The sequence below is a fragment of the Haemorhous mexicanus genome, chromosome 1 (genome assembly GCF_027477595.1).
Source record: "Haemorhous mexicanus isolate bHaeMex1 chromosome 1, bHaeMex1.pri, whole genome shotgun sequence".
In the NCBI taxonomy this organism is placed as follows: domain Eukaryota; kingdom Metazoa; phylum Chordata; class Aves; order Passeriformes; family Fringillidae; genus Haemorhous; species Haemorhous mexicanus.
In genome coordinates this window covers 90,917,972-90,937,230 of record NC_082341.1, presented here as the reverse complement: position 1 = coordinate 90,937,230, position 19,259 = coordinate 90,917,972, and the positions used below count along the sequence as shown (strand labels likewise).

Sequence of the window (19,259 nt, the reverse complement as noted above, 5' to 3'; positions counted from 1 at the left end):
TTGACAAACAACAGAACCCATCTTGTTCCCTTTTTTTTTCTCAGACATTGCAGGATGTAACTACATAATACATTTCACTCCTTTTGCTTGCAACCATAATTTTTTTTGCCATATTGTAGCTTCTGCCAAACTGTTGCTTCTTTCCTCAGAGAATACCTAAACTCTTCCTTCTTTTTTGCTCTGATTGATGAAATTCTTGGCTATACATTAGTGAGCATGATATTATTTTTCTATTTTTGCATTTTAGTCATTTGAGTTTGGGGCTTTTTTCAGTTTATGCAAACTTGCATTTAAAAATTTAGCTTTCTTTACAGCTCACTCCACAGCTTTCTACAAGGTTCCAGAATAATTGAGTGACAGTTCAAGTGAGATACACATTTGATATAGATTTTTTTTGCCTATTGTGTAGATGTGGCCACACTTCTGGCACATAAGCAACACATAAGACGTGGAACTGGGCACTAATGGCAGAAAAGGGGAACTCCCCTACAACAAGGAAAGAATTTGGAAAGACCAAATCAAGGTCTAATATGTAGAGAATGTACAAGACAAGTTTTAGAAAAGTTCTAAAATGTGGAGGAAGAGACAAAGGGTAAATTCACTACGCAGACTGAAGAAAGAAATATTGAAAATCAGGGTCCAGAGGAAACAACGCCAAATCTCATAACATTACAGAAGTAAAATCTGTAGACATTGTAGGGCAGCTGAGACAGCCAAGGAGAGATACAGAGGAATACATTATTAACAATAAAAAAACTCTTGGGAAATGAACAGAGGATATTCTCTAGATGGTTAGAACAAAGGATTGACTACCATGCTACAGAAACTATGCATAATTTTTGAACGTTTCTGTGGAAAAGTACTGTGCCATCCATCAGTAACTCAGACTGAAAAAAAGGCACATAAATAGAGTGGTATGATTAATCAAAGTGAAGTGTAATTCACAGATCAAGATGCACAGAGCTTTAGAAAACTAGATATCCCCAGAAAGAGGTGGTGTCTACACTTACTGAACTCAGAATGCATCTACAAGAAATACAGAAGAAAAAAGTAGATCCAACAGCACACCCGCTATACAAACTCAAATCTCCTTGACTGAATCATAACAGGACAGCTATCAAGCAAATTAAAGCAAAATAAGTTTCCTTTGAAGCTCATAGAAGATGTAAGAGAAACAGTACTGAAGCAAAGAAATGTTAATTCTGAGCATCATTGCAAGGATGACTGCTTTTGAGAAAATAAAACCCCTCATGTATGATTGGCAGATCATGAGAAAAGGTAATTTGTCATACTGCTTGATGATGAGAGTGAAAGAGCAGTGAAAAAAATTGGTGGTGACTTTTTTTTTTAAATACAGACACATGAAACAGTATGTGTTATATACAAATACAAGTACAGCAGTAAAATAGAGAGAGACAAGTCAGAAGTGAAGGACTGAACGTCTGAAATAATCCTTTCAGACCCTCTGCCCTTAACTACAGCCTCTGGATCCAGAACTGGTGGTCTCCAAAGCTAAGATTTGATGAAGTGACTTAGAAGGGGAGGCAGCCCCTGCATGTGGTTTGTGTGCATAACCTCAGTGAATAAACCAAGAAGAAAAGAAAGTGAATGAGCCTAAGATTAAACAGAAAAAATGCCAGAGAAAAGCAGTTTATTCCAAAGTGAAATTTAGATTAAACAACTGTGTGTGCATTTTAAATTACTAAAAGGTATTGCACAAATTTCCCAGGGGTAAAACCTGAGGTTAAGACTACCCTCTGGTTACAATGTAAAGTGCAGTAAGTACTATTGATGTTTTCTAAGCATTACAAATTCTTCAGGAGGAAAAAAGTTGTCAGCTTAACAAGGGAATGAAGAAATAGTCCTTTGGAGGATTTAGCAAGTACACTGTAAAAAACTTAACTCAATACCCATATTACAAATATGGCAAAAGCATACATGGTATCCTGGCATTCGGTATTTTACTGCTATTATAAATTAAGAAAAAAAAAAAAAATGAAGGAGCTGAATGAAACTAGAAGAATCTAGTTCCATAAAAAAGCTTTACTCTGATTGGAAAGATAAGGGAAGAGGACTGAGAACAATTTAAGGTGTAAATGATAGTTGTAGATCCAATATGAAAATTATTAAATTTAATAAATTATGAAGTCTTATTACACTTACTAGATTTAATTTTCTATTTCTATTTCTAATATTTATTCACCATTAAATAATAATACAAAAACAAGAAAACGTACTCCATTCTTAATCAAATTCTACAAAAAATTATTTATATACTTTCATTAGGACACAAAATAAGAAGGTGTCAAAAAGTGGAGATGCAAACAGGAAGGGATGGAAAAGAACAGTATGGAGGCAGATGGTAGGAAATGTCACCAAAAAATGTTGCAGATCGTAAGTAGCTTGACAAAAACAATGAAAATAGAAGTTCCAAGTTGAATTATGACAGTACAAAGTGGCTATTTATACAAGACATATTCAATCTTAGATTAACAGTAGAAGGGAAGACAGGAAATACTGCCAGGTCCCCAAGACTATTAGTTGTTCCTTAGGTGGACATTCTAAGTTGGCCAGAGAAGAAAATAAAGCATGCATAGCAAGTTGTAATTCATACTGAGCATTTTACAAGCTTGAACTACAATCAGGGGGGAAAAAAAGGCACCATCAATGTAAAACAGAATTGTAAAGAATGAAATAATGGAAATGAGGGTTTTTAACATTTACTGTTCATTAACTACTTGGTAAGACAGCAGAACCTTCTTATAAACTGATGTAAGAGTCTCAGTGCTGGATTTTTCCATTTAATGGGGCTATTAATTAAAAATGCAAGAAAAGATTGACAAAGATACCTCTTCTGAGTTAAGTCACCTTAACTCAGAAGACCCAAAAAAATCTTGAGCATGAGAAGGCCAGTGATAAAATTCACTCTCCATCATGGTGGTGTCATAATGGGAGTAGGTCAATTGAATGCTGTAACCACTATAGGATCACCAGTCCCTCAGACTCATCAGGCTACTTCTGTAAGCTACTAAGGAAAGCAAGAACTTTCTGATGCCTTGAGTGGGTCTTCTGAGTAAAGGTGTCTGATCAGGTGGACTGTGGCATTTGAAATATATCTGTCTGATATAGGAGTATGTTAGATAATAAAGCAAAACAGACTTATAAGCCCCTATGCATAATTTTAAGATCTTTTTAAAACACATGCCAGTTAAATTTAAGAAGCACAATAAAACTTACAAAACAAGAATGTATATACATGCATACATAAAACATCTGTTTTATAAAGTAGCACATACCTCATGAGGGTTATAATCTGGAGGTAACTTCTCCAGCATCTCATCAGCAAGACGCTGCACCACTGCTTCCCGGGTTTCTCCCCCTCTAGTACTGCTGTCTTTGGGCTGGATGCTCACTATGGTACTGAATGTCTCATTGGCCAGGTTGGTCTGGTAAGTTATATCTGCGTTAGGGTGAAGTCCAAACACCTTAAAGTAAAAGGTATAAAAATTGGGGGGGAAAAAAAGCATGAGAATGGATAAACAAGGAAGAAAATTCTCAGCTCCATGAAACAGATGTGAACAGGCCAGTGGAAGTTCTTCCATTTAAATGGTCAAGGACCAAACAAAAATTGCACTAAACCATTAACACGGGCTGCATATGGAATAATGTTTTCATTCATATCAGTGAAGGTTTTTTTAACTGACCTCATTATCTTCACATGGATCATGCTGTGGAATGGTATCAAGGGGGTGAGAACAGATCCCTTTCCTTTGGTTCAGCGTTGGAAATGTCATATGTGGACATTGACCTCTTAGCATTAGTTCTTTGTCTCTGTGGGTCTATTGCTGTTGTACCAGCTCAAGGAGATGCCCCTAATTATCTGACCAGTCAACATTTCTAACATGTTTTGTTTTACTCAGACTCTTAGGCTTATAAGAGGCCTATATGGTAAATAAATGCTTATATGGTAAATAAAATAATGCCCACATCTGAAGTACCGAAATATAGTGCTATATTTAGGATATTTTATGGTTTAGCTATTTTTGGTTGAAGCTTCCCCCCACTTACTTCTCCTTCTTCTAAAATTGAATTACTTTATTTAAGACACAGCTGGCACAGAATTACTGCGAAGCTGCCCTTTGTCTGAATGATAATAGCTTTTTCAGAAACTTCTACTGAAATATCAGTAAGTCTATAATTGTCAGATTGACAATTGCAACCCTTCTCCAGGAGGAATTGTATGTACTGTGACTTATTTCACCAGCCCTCATTTAATTATAGATATTACATATCTCTTACAAACTTTGAACCACTGATCCATCAATGAGGAAGGCTTGCCCTCAAACTGAACACAAAAGCCAAGCAATCCTCTGTTTCTCATTTTTCACATTTTTTCACATATTCACTCTTCATATTTTACATTAGAATCAGTATATTGCAAGAAGGCACTTCTAGAAACTAGTATTTACATACTCAGAGGAGAGAATTTAAAGGGCCATTTAATATAATTTTACTTGTAAATCTAGAAACTCAGGGACAAGGGATATAAGTGGCTGCATCATTGCCAAAACCAGCAAAGCAGCACTGATTTACACCACTTGGGAATCTTATCCTTACAACAGGACAAAGTACAGATCTAATACCACATTTGACTGACAGTGTGACTATAATAGTGTGCAGGTAGATTCCAGATAGGATTTAATGTTTTGCAAATAGTGGTTTACTCAAACTGAATTTTTAGAGCTGTAAAAGGCAAAAATACCAATGCACTTTATTATACTCATATTCTCTGTGGAAGGAAATACACATTTGAAGATACATTCTTTCCTGCTTTTGCTCTTGCACAGTGAGGGCTTATCTGCTTGGTTTTCCTCTTGCAGATTTTGTGGCAATATTATAGCTCAAGTTAGCACCATGAAGAATATTTGCTATATCTGTGAAATGGAGCCCTAGTCCAAGGGCTAACTTAAACATCGGAATAACATTAACAAAGACAGGGAGACATGGGAGACAGCTCTGGTCCTATGGTTTCATGCAAGTGATGTATGAAGAAGAAAGAAGAAAGAAACCAGTGGGTGGACCAGTTTTCTGAATGTCCTGTATGTTAATCAAGGACCCAATTTCTCGTTCTTTTTGATCCAAAATCTCTGGGAATGTTGTTTAAAAAGAGAATGTTGGATTCTGTCTTTCCGGGTTTTCCAGCCTTATGAATCCTCAAAACCAATTGCTAAAGCTCTACACTCCTCTGAAATCACTCCTCTATCATCCCCTCCTCAATTGGACAGGGGAGAGAAGTCACAACAAAAAGTCCACAGTCTGAGATAAGAACAGGGAGAGATCAATCTCCAGTTATCATCACAGGCAAAACAGACTTGACTTGGGGAAATTAACTGAATTTATTACCAATCAAATCAGAGTAGGATCATGAGAAATAAAATCAAATCATAAAAACATCTTCCCTCCACCTGTCCCTTCTTCCCAGACTTAACTTCATTCCCAAATTCTCTACTTCCTCCCACTGGAGCACAGGGAGACGAGGAACAGGGAAGAGGATTTGTGGTCAGCTCATCACACACTGTCTCCAACTCCTTCCTCCTCAGGAGCAGGACACCTCCCACTCTACCCCTGCCCCAGCATAAGAGTCCTCCACAAACTTATCCATTAGGCAGCTCCACTGAACTGCTCCAGTGTGTGTTCCTTCCACAGGGTGCACTGCTCCAGGGACAGACGCTTCAGCATGGGTCACCTCTGGGGTCATAACCTTGGCCAGAAAATCTGCTCCATCATGGACTCCTCTCCTCATGGGGCTACAGATCTTGCAGGAACCTGTTCCAGCATGGACTTCCCACAGGGTCACAGCTTCCTTCAGGCATCCACCTGCTCCAGGGTGAAGTCCTCCATGGGCTGCAGGAGAATCTCTCTGTTCCAGCACCCGGAGCACCTCCTGCCCCTCCTTCTTCATGGATTTTGGTGTCTGCAGAGTTGTTCCTCTCATGTATTCTCACTCCTGTCTCTGACTGAAGGTTCATGTGCACTTTTCTATCCTACATAAATACATTATCCCTGCAGTGGGTCTGTCTTGGAGCTGTCTGACACTGGCCCACATGGGGGAAGCTTCTGCCAGCATCTCACAGAAGCTGCTCCTTAGCCCCCTGCTAATGAAACCTTTCCATCCTAACCCAATGCACCGAGTTCAACTGCCCTTCTCAGAAGACAGTGTTCATTCTGCTCAGAGGATGAAATTTCATCAGAGGAGCAAGGACACTGCAAGCAGACCAATTCAGTCTTTCTTAACTAAAAATGGAAAAGGAATGAATCAAGGATACACTGCTTGGACTAGCACAGTATCTCTTGTGAAACGAAGAAATTGGGAGATTAAAAGGTTAAAGGTTTTCATGAGCAATTTTGACAGATTTTAGAATGACAGAAGAAAGTCACAGCTTTCTTCCTAACAAGTGAAAATGTGAAGAACAAAAAGATGTTTGCATTCCTGGACTTGCTTCTATTTACATAAAAGCCAAAGGTAAAATTCCCCTACCTCAAACCATACATACAGATTTTTTGCAGGCATCAAAACACTTTAAAAATACATTGCAAGTTTGTGAGATTGGTTCCGAAGTGCTTAAAAGAGCAGATCCATGAAAGTAGAATCTGAAATCTGATAGTGCCAAGGTTCATACACTGATAGGAACCACTTCATGAGCTGGGCTCGAATGGATCCCAGTGATGCATTATTATGTCTGCATTTACTCTCACCTGGAAAAAGTACATCATTGCTGGCACAAATACCTTTGCATTCTGGTCTCACTATCTTCAGAGATTCAGAACTTTCCAAGCTGATTTTATGACCTTGGAAACTTCTCACCCTCTCAGCCAGAACATTATTAGCAAGTGAAAACCAGTTTTTTCTGTTCCATTCTGTCTATTTAATTTTAATGGAACTTATTTCCAATGGCATTTATCAACTTACTAGAAATGAGACAGAAATCCAGACCATTCACCTCTGTTTCAATTTTCCAGAGCATTCTCTTCTGTTTCAGTTTTAACTAACTTCAGCATGTGTGCCTGTACTGAAGGGAGCAGAAAGTCACCATCCTCCAGTCCCTGTGACCACTGTGACATGCACACATGGGGTCATGTAAAACTGGTTACAACCAGCTGCTATCCTGCACCCTACCCCACCAATTCATGGCAACATCCACATCTTTTTGTTGTCAAAATGGAATAAACTCCCAATTATAACTTTCAAAATGAGACCATAGGGCTTTTATATTTTCATTATTTCTCAGATTGCATATCTGCTCAATCCCATACAGAATTGTGAAACCACAAAATAGTTTGGTTTGGAAAAGACCTCTGAGAGTCATCTAATCCAAATCCACTGCTCAAGCAGGGGCAAATAGAGCAGGTTGTCCAGGACAGTGTCCAGTTGGGATTTCAACGTCTACAAAGGCAAGACTACACAATATCTATGTGCAAACTCTCCCAGTGTTTGACCACCTCCACTTAAAAAATAGTTCTCTTGTTGTCAGATGGAATTCCTGTTGCTTAATTTATGTCCATTGCCTCTTTTCCTTTCATTGGACATTATAAAAAAGGCTCCAGCTCTACCTTTACAGCATTCCAACAGGGTTTTATACACATTGATACTTGAACCTTGCTGCATCAACCTCCCAGAAGATAATTAGGGTTGCTAAAATTCCTCCATAAGGACCAGGGCCTGTGAATATGCGACTTCTTCCAATTGTTTGAAAAAGGCCTCATCTACCTCTTCCTGGTCAGCAGATCTACACTGAATATCCACTATAATGGTCTGTCTGCTAATTTTGACCTATGCATACTGGAAAAAAAAAAAAAACAAACCCTCATTAAGTTATTAATCTGACAAAAACTCCCTTTATATATTAAAATATTTTACCTCTGGTGTATCAATCACTGGTAACTGCTCTATGAACTGGAGATAGTCTTCCACTGTACTCCCTTTTGGAATAACGTAGCCTTTGTAGAAAGAAAATTTTTCACTGAACATGTGCTCTCCAAACCAGACTCTTGTGTATGTATTCAGCAGGGCCTTGTCGAGGTCATCAGTCACACGGCCACCATACTGCACTTCTCCAAGCATGTAGCGGACACAGCTCCAGTTCACTCCCTGTCTGATGCCCACCTCATTCAAATGGTTCTGAAGGAACTGCACGCTGGCTGCCAAGTCTGCCTGATTAAATTCGTAAGGAATATTCCAGCCCAATGGGCCAAACTTCCTTCTTTCCTGTAGAATGGTTAGAATTAAAGGTAAAACACTGATTGATATCAATTGTGAAGAAAGCTTAAGTCCAGAAGAATACATGAAATATGTTAAGAATGCAGTAGTCCAGCTGGAACTCTATTTCACCAACTTTAAAAAAATACATTTAACACAGGCAAGGCCAAACACTTGATTGATTATCTAGTAGCTAAATTTGTACAAACAAATAAGAGGAATATTAATAGTCTCACAAAGAAAAAAAATTCTCTTTTTAAAGTATTTTTTGAATCTCTGAGTCTGGAACCATAGCTTTTGAATTTCAAAAATTAAGCTACTGTTTGAGGCAATTCTGTTCAAAATCATCAGCCATAATCATTGTGTGGGATCTTCCTATGGACTAGATATATTCTTATCACTTATATTCCTGTCCCTGCTGTGTCTGCATGGTGCAGATGCAAGTAGGAAAAACTGCTTCCTAGTGAATCACCTGCAGACTCAGCTGGCAGTACATAGGTGTTAGGGTAATATCTGGTAATTGCAATTTTTTTCTTTTAACACAGGCTTCCACTGGACCATAATGTATCAGTGCATGGATGCCACAGAGCTAAATTAGCCCGGCTCCAAATATAAACTAAGAGTACTGCAAAATCTATTGATAGGATGATGAAAAGTTGTGGTTAATCCATAAAGCACTTTCTTTAATAGAAGTCCTGAAAGTCAAGACCCAAATCTACTTTCATTTCCTCCTACAGGTTTCAGAGCAGAAAGGATTTATATTCACCCTCTTACACCTTCTCATTGTGAATGCAGCATTTTGAGACTATGGTTTTCCAAACTATAAATTGTAAATTTCTTTAGGATGCTTTTATGAGTTCAAATATTAGTAAAAGTCCAGTTAGTTGAAAAACAGATCACACAGTCATTGACAAGGACTTTAATAGAAGTGTACTCTAATTGATCATTGCTTGATTGTCCTTTCTTTCCTCTGAAATATCATCCCTGTTGGAGATACAGGACCAGCATGAACAAAATTATAAGTTCTAACACAGTAGCAGTAATAGAGATATGTTGTTCTCTTTCTTATTTTATTTGTGTTATTTTGCCAACATGGGACTTCCCTTTAAAAATATTTCTCATTTAATAACAAGATTCATTAATAAATGAAACATGTCTTTATGACAGAAGAGAAGAAATATATTTTTAAACCTGAACAGTTGTGTGAAGAAATGCTACAGCATATAGCAATGGTTTCCACTGTGGCATTTTGCTCGCTCCCAGCAGGTCCTGAGTAACAGCTGAGTATGTTCGCTTTAAGCCAGCTTTCACACCTAGAAGGTAAGTAAAAAAATGTAATACATTTGCAAAAAAAATGTATGGAATCCATAAGTCCAACCTCTGTTAAGCAGAATTCTCTATTCCAATTTGCAGTATCATCTTACTTATACCTTCAAATAATGTCTTAGAATCAAATACCTGTTCAGCTGGCCATAGCAGGCAAACTTCAATAACATTTTGTTTTAGGTAGGTAACACAAAAGATTAATTTCAAGAGTCTGGAAAGATTTAAAATTACATAATCATATTCTAAATGATCCCATAAACAACTGAAATAGAAACACAATTATTTAGCAACTATATGGCAATAAAAAAGACAACTAACATCATATGAAATATAGCACTGGGTATCCAAGAGTTTTTTTTGCTATTTAGTTATAATAAGAGATTTTAGTTTTATTTAAGATAATTTTATTTAGATTTGATTCCTAGAAAAATCTCAAAATTCTGTATGCAGGTTGTTCAACTGGCCTAGAGGCACCAAGGTGACGAGAAGAGAACCTAAATTCATAGTGCAAATGTTAATACTTGGGGAGGTTTGTTTGAGCACTGACATTTCGTATCCCAGGAACAGCTTTAGGCAGTTGATACTGATACAGTCTCAGCTGCCATGGAACACAGAAGCTCGACTGCTCCCAGATGTTTTCAGGCAGTGCTACTCAAGCATCTTTTGCCTTGGGCAGACAACCCAAGCATGGGTAACTGTCATCAGGTCCCTCTTATGATACTTTCCACGTAATCGGCTTCACACAAGTCTAGAAGGGCAGATTTTAAGTGCACTGAAAAGATGGTCAAAGTCATCTTACTTCCTATGACGCAATAAAAGTACTTTTGCTTTTGTTCATGCTTCTCAAAAATCCTGTAAAACAATATTCAAACAAATAGCTTTTCAAAATATCGAACGGGTATCATAACAGGGTTCCAAAATAAAAAAAAGTGTTTAATTTTATTGTGCTGCCAATGTGACAGGACAGTCTTGAGAAACTAAAACTCTCTATATTTCATCCTGACTAAAATTTTTACACTGGGCTTTTTTCAGCTGCTAAATGCAAGTTGCAAATTTGCAGCTTGACTGTAACTTGACTTCTAAAATAGCCTCTTGGAGCTATAGGTTGCTACCATTAGAATGATTAGGAGGGGGCCACTGTGCAATAAAAAGATGCTGAGCTCTGAATTAAAAGGGGGAGAGGAGAAGAGGAAGAAGTACGAAATTTTTATCAACAGACTGACTACCTGCTGTTGAGATGGAGTATAAATGCTGAAACAGGATGTGTTTCACAACATCAAACATTCTGTAACATCATACTAATGTTCAAAGGAAACTAAATACTTATATAAGAGGTTTAAATGTCTGAAGATTTGAATCGGACCTTGGATTAAAATTCTTAGCTCCTACTGACATAATCAACTGAAAGCAGTGGCTATATATATATATATATATATATATATGGTATATGTATTTATTTGTAGGCATTAATAAGATACTCCTTCTTTGCTCAAGGTTTAACAATCATCCTGGCCTCTCCTCACATAGCATATTCTCCAGTTTCTTCAACATCTTTGTGGGTTCTCACTGGACTCATTCCATCCATGTTTTTCTTGCACCCCTATTAATACAGAAACATGAGTCCAGACTGCCAATTAAGATGCAGATCTCACATTGTGCTTCTGCACATAGACTACTTAGGTTAGAAAAGCTGGGAGCTTAGAGGCTCAGAAAGCATGAGACGAACATCTGAATATGAAGAAACATCCTGGAAGTGGGGAAAGATTCTGGTGTAAGGAGGTGCATGGAGGCCCAGAAGACCAGGGGATGCCCAGGAGCATAGGTCAGTGATGTCCAAGACTGGCAGCTTCAAGTAGCTGCACAGTGAAGCCAACATTGCTTTCTGCCCAACCTTCCTGGACCAACAGCGATCTCTCCCATGGGAAGGGAAGTCATTCCTACCTTGAGGAGGTTCATTGGTAAATTTTATAGAGGCCTGTAAAAGATTTATAGGAAACTCTGGGTGAGCCTCTGTAGTGATCCAGGTTCTGAAATCTTCATTCACAGACTCTTTTGTTGTGATGGTGTCCATTAATTCATTAAGAAATTCCAAGCCAAGGTGGCAGTTCTGTAGGAGGAGCCATCCTCCATCTTGCATGCACTGATTTAACAGGTGTCTTGCATGCACTTCCTGGCCCTGGCCCATTGAAATGGCACGACATGGAATGTTCTAAAGGTAAAAAAGAAAGTTTATTTTATAAAAAGTAAACAATATATTCCTTGGAATTATACATGTGATGTATAGTTTCTGTAGATCCATGTGTAGTGACATTCTGCCACAAGGAAAGCCATTAATATCAATGGAGACTGATTATATTAAAACAAAGTAAAGAAAACAAAACCACAAAAAAAGCTAAACCCTTCAAGTTCCTCTTATCTTCCACCTGTTGGAAGAAAACTATACCCACTGGAAATCATATTTTTTTGCTGGTGTAACAATATCTATGGGATAAGACACCTGAAACATTTCTTCAGCTTTTTCACCACTTTTTCAAATAAAGCAAGAAATAAATACAGCCTGACCATTCTTTTTCCTATAATGTACTATTTTGAGATGAGCAGAAATTAGGGCTTCAGATAATAATTAACGCACAGTGTAAACCCAACAATTTTGGTGACATTTTACTGTCTGAATACATTTCATTCAAAAGAGAGCAGTTGATGAAGCAGGTAGGGCAGGAAAGATTGGTTCACACTAGAGAATCACTCAGGAAACATCCTGTATTGTTAAAAGGCAGCTGTGGAGCCACTGATTCAGAGGATTCCAGTTTAGTGATCTGCTAGCTTGAGTGGATCTGGAGCAGATCTAGATTCAGAAGAGAGAAAGCTTATGAATGCAAGCATGAATTTCTGGAATTTTATGGCATCTTCTCCAGAGGCTATGGGGGAGTAAAACCAGTTGTTCAGAAAACCGGAGGAGGATAAAGGCTCTCACAAAGGGATCTGAAAAATATAAGGTTGAGATCAGGACCACACAAGTCTGTCAGTAACATGCAGGCAGATCCTCTCTTGCTTATTGTTATTGCTACTCTTGTTCTTTTTAAGTCTGGCTCAGGTTGGCTGCCTGAGCCCTGCCAGGGAAAACCAGAACTATCAAGCCCAGTAAAACATATTATTCTGCATGCAGTAAAACATATTATTCTGCATACATGTTGAGGGTGAAAGAATTGATGAAGAGACTTTGTTTCATGGAGAGTTTCATGTTCAAGACCTACAGCTGAGTATCCTTCATGCAGTGAGCTATGAGCCACATTATCAATCTAGGCCTATCTTCAGCTGGCTGAGAGCTACAAAGGTTAGTCTTGACCTGTACAGCTACTCAGGCTCTCTTACTGTGAAACAAAAAGCAAGGATGACACCCACTCCTAAGCAGCGTGGAGGAGGTTGCCCTCCTTTTGCAGGAGAAGAAGGTTAAGCATATGGACACAAACTGTGCTGGGTCATTTGGCCTCAGGGTCAGAGAATGGGCCCTGACCTGATTTTACAGAACAGTATAAATACAGCTGCTGTATATGATCCCCCATATCCTGGCAAGATTTAAGGACACGAGAATGCCAAAGATAAGAAAGAAGTTAAATCCTGCTCTCAGGTCAGTGAAACTTGAAACTGTAGCTAAAAGAAGCAAAGCTGAACAGCCTGTGAAGCTGGCTATGTGCCAGAGAACCAAAAAACTTCACCTTTTCTAAGATGCATCTGAGTACAGCTATCACTCCTGTAAGTCAAACACTACGACTACCCCTGCATAAGAGTGCATAAATATTCAGCAGATACATTATTCCCTAACAAAGCATCTACTCACAGTTTGCTCTTCTCAGCAATGTTGTCTCTGAAATGTACAATCATTAAAGGTCATAGAAACATCGAGAGAAGGAAAAAAATATTTTTCACTATGAATTGTCCTCATTTTACTCCTTCTGAAAGAACTCTATCAAATATCTACATACAGAATATTTCTTTCAATAGTGAGTCATATCAGCATATCCATGTCATCTTCATGTATCACTATCCAGATGAAAATGCTGGCATTTTAGTCACTACAGTGGCCCTGACAGTTCTGTTGAATGTTCTGTGCATCATTCCCTAAAAGAAGAAATGATCTCTTACAACTAAAATAAAATCTGATTTTAATGAAGTCAAAGTGCTGGCATAAGAAACTTCATTTTAATCCTGAAAGTTAAATTTTCACACCATCTTAAAGTGAAAGTAAAGGGGGCATAAATGCAACTAATTTTGAGATAGAGCTTGTTTGGTTTATAAACAAGACTACATAGCTCAGTAACTGTAGCTCAGATACTGTTCTCATTTTTTTGAGAGAGGGCCACCTGAACAGCTAAATTTTAGAGTGTAAAATAAATTCTGGACAAAAATTTGAACATAACCAATAGCAGATAGCTGATTTATGCTGTTAATATCATACTTAGAGACACCATTAGCACTGGTGTGCTAATCCATTTTAAGACTAAAAATCATGACTGTAAAAGGGAAGTCATTGAAAAAAGAGGCCCAAGTTTTTTATCATAAAGAAGGAAAAAACCCCAGCACCACCATTTACCCCCTTCAAGATCAGATCCCCTGTAAAACTAACCTATATTAAAGATATAATCTGGAAAAAAGCAGAAAAATCAAGTTCCACATTGTTATAAACATTTTTATTTTTAAAAACATCTGTGTTTGCATTTTGTTTTGTGACATTAGGATGGCTTTTGTAAACTTGAAAAGTTCCTATATGCTGTGTGGTTAGGTCTTTACCTCAAGAGGTTGGAAAAGAACCTTACAGTTAAACAGTGTGGTTGACTTTACATTTACAGGTGACACTAGAGCTGAACTTCACGTTGTGACAGCCCAATTGATGTTGCCTTGTTCATAAACCATGTGTGAATAAACAAGGCAACCCCTTCAGCTCTTTCACAACCTCACTTTCTATTTATTCCATACACATTTCCTGGAAGCATGAAAACATAACAAGACCGCAATATCCTCTTGGTCTGACAGCAGACAAGGATCAAATTAATGACTTCAGATTTAAGATTTCTAAATTTAAATACTAAGTGAGAGTTAGGTCATAATTTAAGCCATTTAAACACAGACAGACAAATAAGGGTCCTGATTTTCAAATGGAATGAGCATCTCCACTTTCTAATTAATAACCTGAAGAGATTTGTGGGTCCTCCCACTTTTGCATGTCTTACTCAGTGTATTCTAAAATCCTGCACCATTAAATTAAGATGCGTTCTAACGAGGAGGAAAATTTATGGAGATCTAAAGTAAATAACTTCTTGGGAAAATTTTATATGCTGCTACATTGTGAACCATAAAACAGAGCACAGAGTGCCAGTGCCCTGAAGTGATGCTGTTCAGTAGGAAATGTTGAATGTCTCCATCAAGTGCACAGATTGAATACTAGGGTGTTAAAATTAATTCCTCTTGTCACCATAATTATGATTTTTTTTCTGTATCTTCTTGTAATCATCATTACTGTCAGCTCCTACAGTGGATGTAACACAATTTAAACCACAAATGTTGCTTTGCTCTCATAGCTTAGTGCATTTCCTAAGTAGTGGGTTATCATAATCTGCTGGATAAAGACAGGGATCTCATTGGAATCAAACAACTGCAAAAAACAGGACTGCAGCATTTTCATTTCCTAGTAAATGAATTTTGGCTACTGGTCAAAAAATAACTTCCAGAGAACACTAGCATGAATATAAATATCACTATCCAAACATCTTTAAAATGTGGAAATACCACTTCTAGTGCAAAGAAGAGTTAAAAATTTCTTTATCAGCTCTAGCAAACTCAGTTTAGGAGGATACCTTTGATTTTGCAAGACGTTCTATATTTTCAGTGGGGTCAGACCCCACTGACAAAAGGCATGTCAAGGGTGTTCGACAGCCACTTTCTCTCCACATTTCTTCCATTTCAAGAATAAATCCTTCTGCATATTTCCCTCCAAGAGATTCTGCAATGTAGTGCCGAGCCTGGAAAAAAAAAGTTACCAGAAAATTATATCTGTCTTTACCTTGAATTAGTGATGCATGAATTAGTGATGTGGAATTCACCAACATCTACATTGGAAGGCAATGACTGTCTAAACTTTAATTTTTCAACTTTGTCCACAGGAGGCGACCACTGAAATTCTCAGATAGCAAACTTCAAACACAGAAGAGAAAGAATTCTGTTCACACAACAGCAATCCTGTGAACACTGTTGCTAGAAAATGCTAAATGGGGTTTTTTGAAGAACTGGGGAAAAAAATCCATGCAGAACAGATCCAGCGTCAGCTCTGAGGACATCCCAGATATTGCCCCTAAATTACTGCCTGTTAAAACTTGATGGATAACAAAATAAAAGAGTTTCTCTATACCAGTTCCATTTTTAGTTCCTCTAAGTATGTATTGTTGACACTGTCTCTATAGCACAGTGGATTAGACAGATCTTTCATCTGACCCAGTTACAATCTCCCATATATTTACTGGAACTTCAAACAAATTCTCCTGTCCAGTGGTTATCCAATTCAAGTCTCTTAGGCTGAATATCTATTTCTACAAAACATAAACTCAGCTCAGACTTGATCCTTAAAGGTCAAACCTTCTTTATGCCTCTGCTATTTTCTTTTCACGGACATTTTCTGAAAGAACTTCTAAAGCTACCTTAGTGCATGAAATTCTTTTTTGACTAAAGTGATTTCCTAGCTATGTATTGACTCTCACAGATTCTGAGGCATATATGATGAAGAGAAGTACTGAGGAACAAGGTGGACTGAGGAAGATGTCAATTGTGGGGGAAAAAAGCCCTCAGCACCCACTATTAAGTGTAAATTTTGTCCAAGACAGGTAAAACTTCTAATACTTGGGAAAACACAGTAGGGAAAGAAGAGATGAAAAAAGAGTAACAATAGAGATCCCCTCTCTCCTCAAAAATTAAAATAATGACCTCTTTTTGCAACCATTGTTCAGAGACATTTTTTTTCAGCGATATTTGTGCAAGACAATAACGAATTCGTTAAATTAGATAAATTAGTTAAATTAGATAAATTAGTTGATAGATAATTGTTGATAGACAATAAGTTGATAAAAAAGCAGTTGCAGCTTTATTATTTTGCTCTGTTTAAACTATGGCATTTGGAGCTCCCATACTTCTCTCCTACTTACTGAGTGAAGAGTAGAAAATGAAAGAGTGGAGCAAGCCTTGTTGAAAAAGAGGTCCATGAAAATATGGGGTCCCCTAAATACAACACAGATGCTATCACAGCATGTAAAATGTAAAGTTGATATAGGCAGGAAAGAAAAACTACTTCTTTCCAGTACAGAAAGAAGTAAAAAAAAAATGAAAAGAACGCACTCATAGGCTCGTACATCTCTTTTACACCTACATAGAGAAGAAAAATCAAAATATCGCAAACTGTGGAGAAACTGCTAGTTTACTGCAGTTTGTTTTATGACATTTGCCACAAGGCAGCCTTAATTATTACTTCCTCAGTAGAGAAGGTAAGTAAACAGTTTATCTGCTGTTTTAGTGCACCTGCCATAAAAGTGAATTGCTCTTTTTCCACCATTTCTGCGAAAAAGAACAGGGATGTATCTTTTGATTCACCAGAGGAATGCAACTTCTTTACAGGTTGCATGACTCGACTGTGAAGGCACCACACCAAAACAATGGTATTCTTGCAGTTCCAACACAATTTGTTTCATGTTCTGCTTCCTAGTTCATTGCAATTAAATAAATTAGTGTTTTCACACATATTTTTTAATGAGCATTTCAATATCTGATTTTTCAAAATAGCAACAAATATTATGGTAACAAGAAACTCAGAGAATGTAAATTTGGAACTAGCAGTACTTCAGAAGATGTCACATGGTATAACCATTGTAGAAAAATGTATCTTACTTGGGCCACGGTGTGATCGGGGCACCAGCTACGGACAAGGAGCAGTTTATGGAATTGATCCAGTAAGCTGTCATAACCATCAGGAATAGCAGATTTTTCAGGAGCTTCTTCGTCAAACCAGGCTTTCCAAGACTTCTCATTCTTAACAATTTGCACCAGAAGCTGGTTGAAAGGGTACAAGCTAGATAACTGCACGAGATTGAGCCATGTTGTGTCAAGGATCCACTTTTTTGGTTTTGGTTCCACAGAATTCATATCCAAGCTGGCACCTCCTGCAAAGTGAAGAGTATTATAGAGGAAAACAAACATTGTTAAACAGAAAAATGAAAAGTAATAAAAAATACTGGTTTTATATAATTCAGGGCGTAACATCTTATGCAAACCAGGATACAGAGATGTAACATTTGCATGGAGGAAACACTTAACAAAGACCTAACTGGAAAGTGGTCTCAGTTCCTCCCAGAGCTGATATCCCACTAATTTTTGTGCTGCTTCTACCCTGTCTGTAGAGCTGGAATAAAACGTGACCACCTAAAAGGATACTCAAGCCTGGTTCTTCAGAGCAGACATATAATGGTTAGTGCAGCCTCCTTTCATCTGTGCTAAAGAATAAGAAAGCACATGGTGCATTCATTTCCAGGACTGCAAAGTCAACAGCCTCTTAGCTCAACCAGCACTCAGCCTCATGCCCATTTGCACACCCAGCACAGCTGGGCCACAGCTGAACAGTCACTCAGTGTTTGCCCTACAAACTGAGGTATTTGGATGCCAAGCACCTGACTGTACTTGTCTTTGTACCAGATTGTGTTTAGCTTATCTCGGGGACCTCAGTGAGGTCAACCCCCACCAAATTTTATAAATCTTACTCAAATTTTTCTGTGTCATTGTGTCTGAGTAGTGACATACAGTGGTGGCATAATGCAATGCAATATAAAAGTGTTTTACAACATGTAACAGGCTTCCAATTTTGTGTGCTGATACTTAAGCCTGGTACAGCATTCACATGCCTGCTCATCAGCCATCAAGAGAGCTTTGCTGATTGTCTTCAATCTCACAGACACACGTATGTGGCAACTTGAAAAAGATGCAGACAGTAGAGGCTATAACAAGTAATGGACTTAATTTTTCCCAATGTGCAATGTAAAACAGTTAAAATAAACATTATTTTGATAACAAATAATCTATATTGCTCTTGTTTTGGAAAATTTGTCCCTTAATTCCTTCTTGGGCTGTATATGCTTTCTTTCACAAGTTAAAAACAAGTTGATCCACAGGATATAACATATTGTTAGTGCAAGTACTGCATAATCTGAATTTGGCAGTACACAGACATATGTAAACAGGAACATTTTCAGAGAAATTACCTTTGATTAGAGTCTCAAACTCAGTGTGTGAAATTTTCTTGGCCTGCAAGTCAATCTTCAGTGCCAGAAGCAATGTGAACAGGAACCTGTGATTTTCATACAGCCCTCGAACTGTGTACTTGAAGACTTCGTAGGTGAGATGCTCGATTATATAAACCACCCTTTTTGCTGGAATTTGAGATTTCCGAGCTCTTTCCACTGATAGGTCAAAAATGCCAAGGAACTGCCTTAAAGATGTTTGGTACATGACATTAACCAAGCTCATCTCCACAATTAGGAAATAAAGGATGCTACCACGACCTGCCACTGGCCGATACTCTTCACGTGCAGTATTGATTTTCATCTCTGTCTCCATTGCTGTGTTTAATTTTTCACTGACCTTAAAA

General features: G+C 37.8%; 1 protein-coding gene across 1 annotated transcript in view; it reads right to left on the bottom strand.

Annotated features, from left to right (window-relative positions):
* LOC132332073 (dynein axonemal heavy chain 5-like) overlaps nt 1–19,259 on the bottom strand; it is a 154,739-nt gene that overhangs the window by 21,779 nt on the left and 113,701 nt on the right. The window contains exons 66-72 of the mRNA XM_059856007.1: nt 18,874–19,252; nt 17,510–17,781; nt 15,436–15,600; nt 11,525–11,792; nt 9,449–9,570; nt 7,919–8,266; nt 3,297–3,485 (exon numbers count right to left, since the gene is read on the bottom strand). Coding sequence (XP_059711990.1) covers nt 3,297–3,485; nt 7,919–8,266; nt 9,449–9,570; nt 11,525–11,792; nt 15,436–15,600; nt 17,510–17,781; nt 18,874–19,252 — 1,743 coding nt within the window. The remainder of the gene's footprint in view (nt 1–3,296; nt 3,486–7,918; nt 8,267–9,448; nt 9,571–11,524; nt 11,793–15,435; nt 15,601–17,509; nt 17,782–18,873; nt 19,253–19,259) is intronic.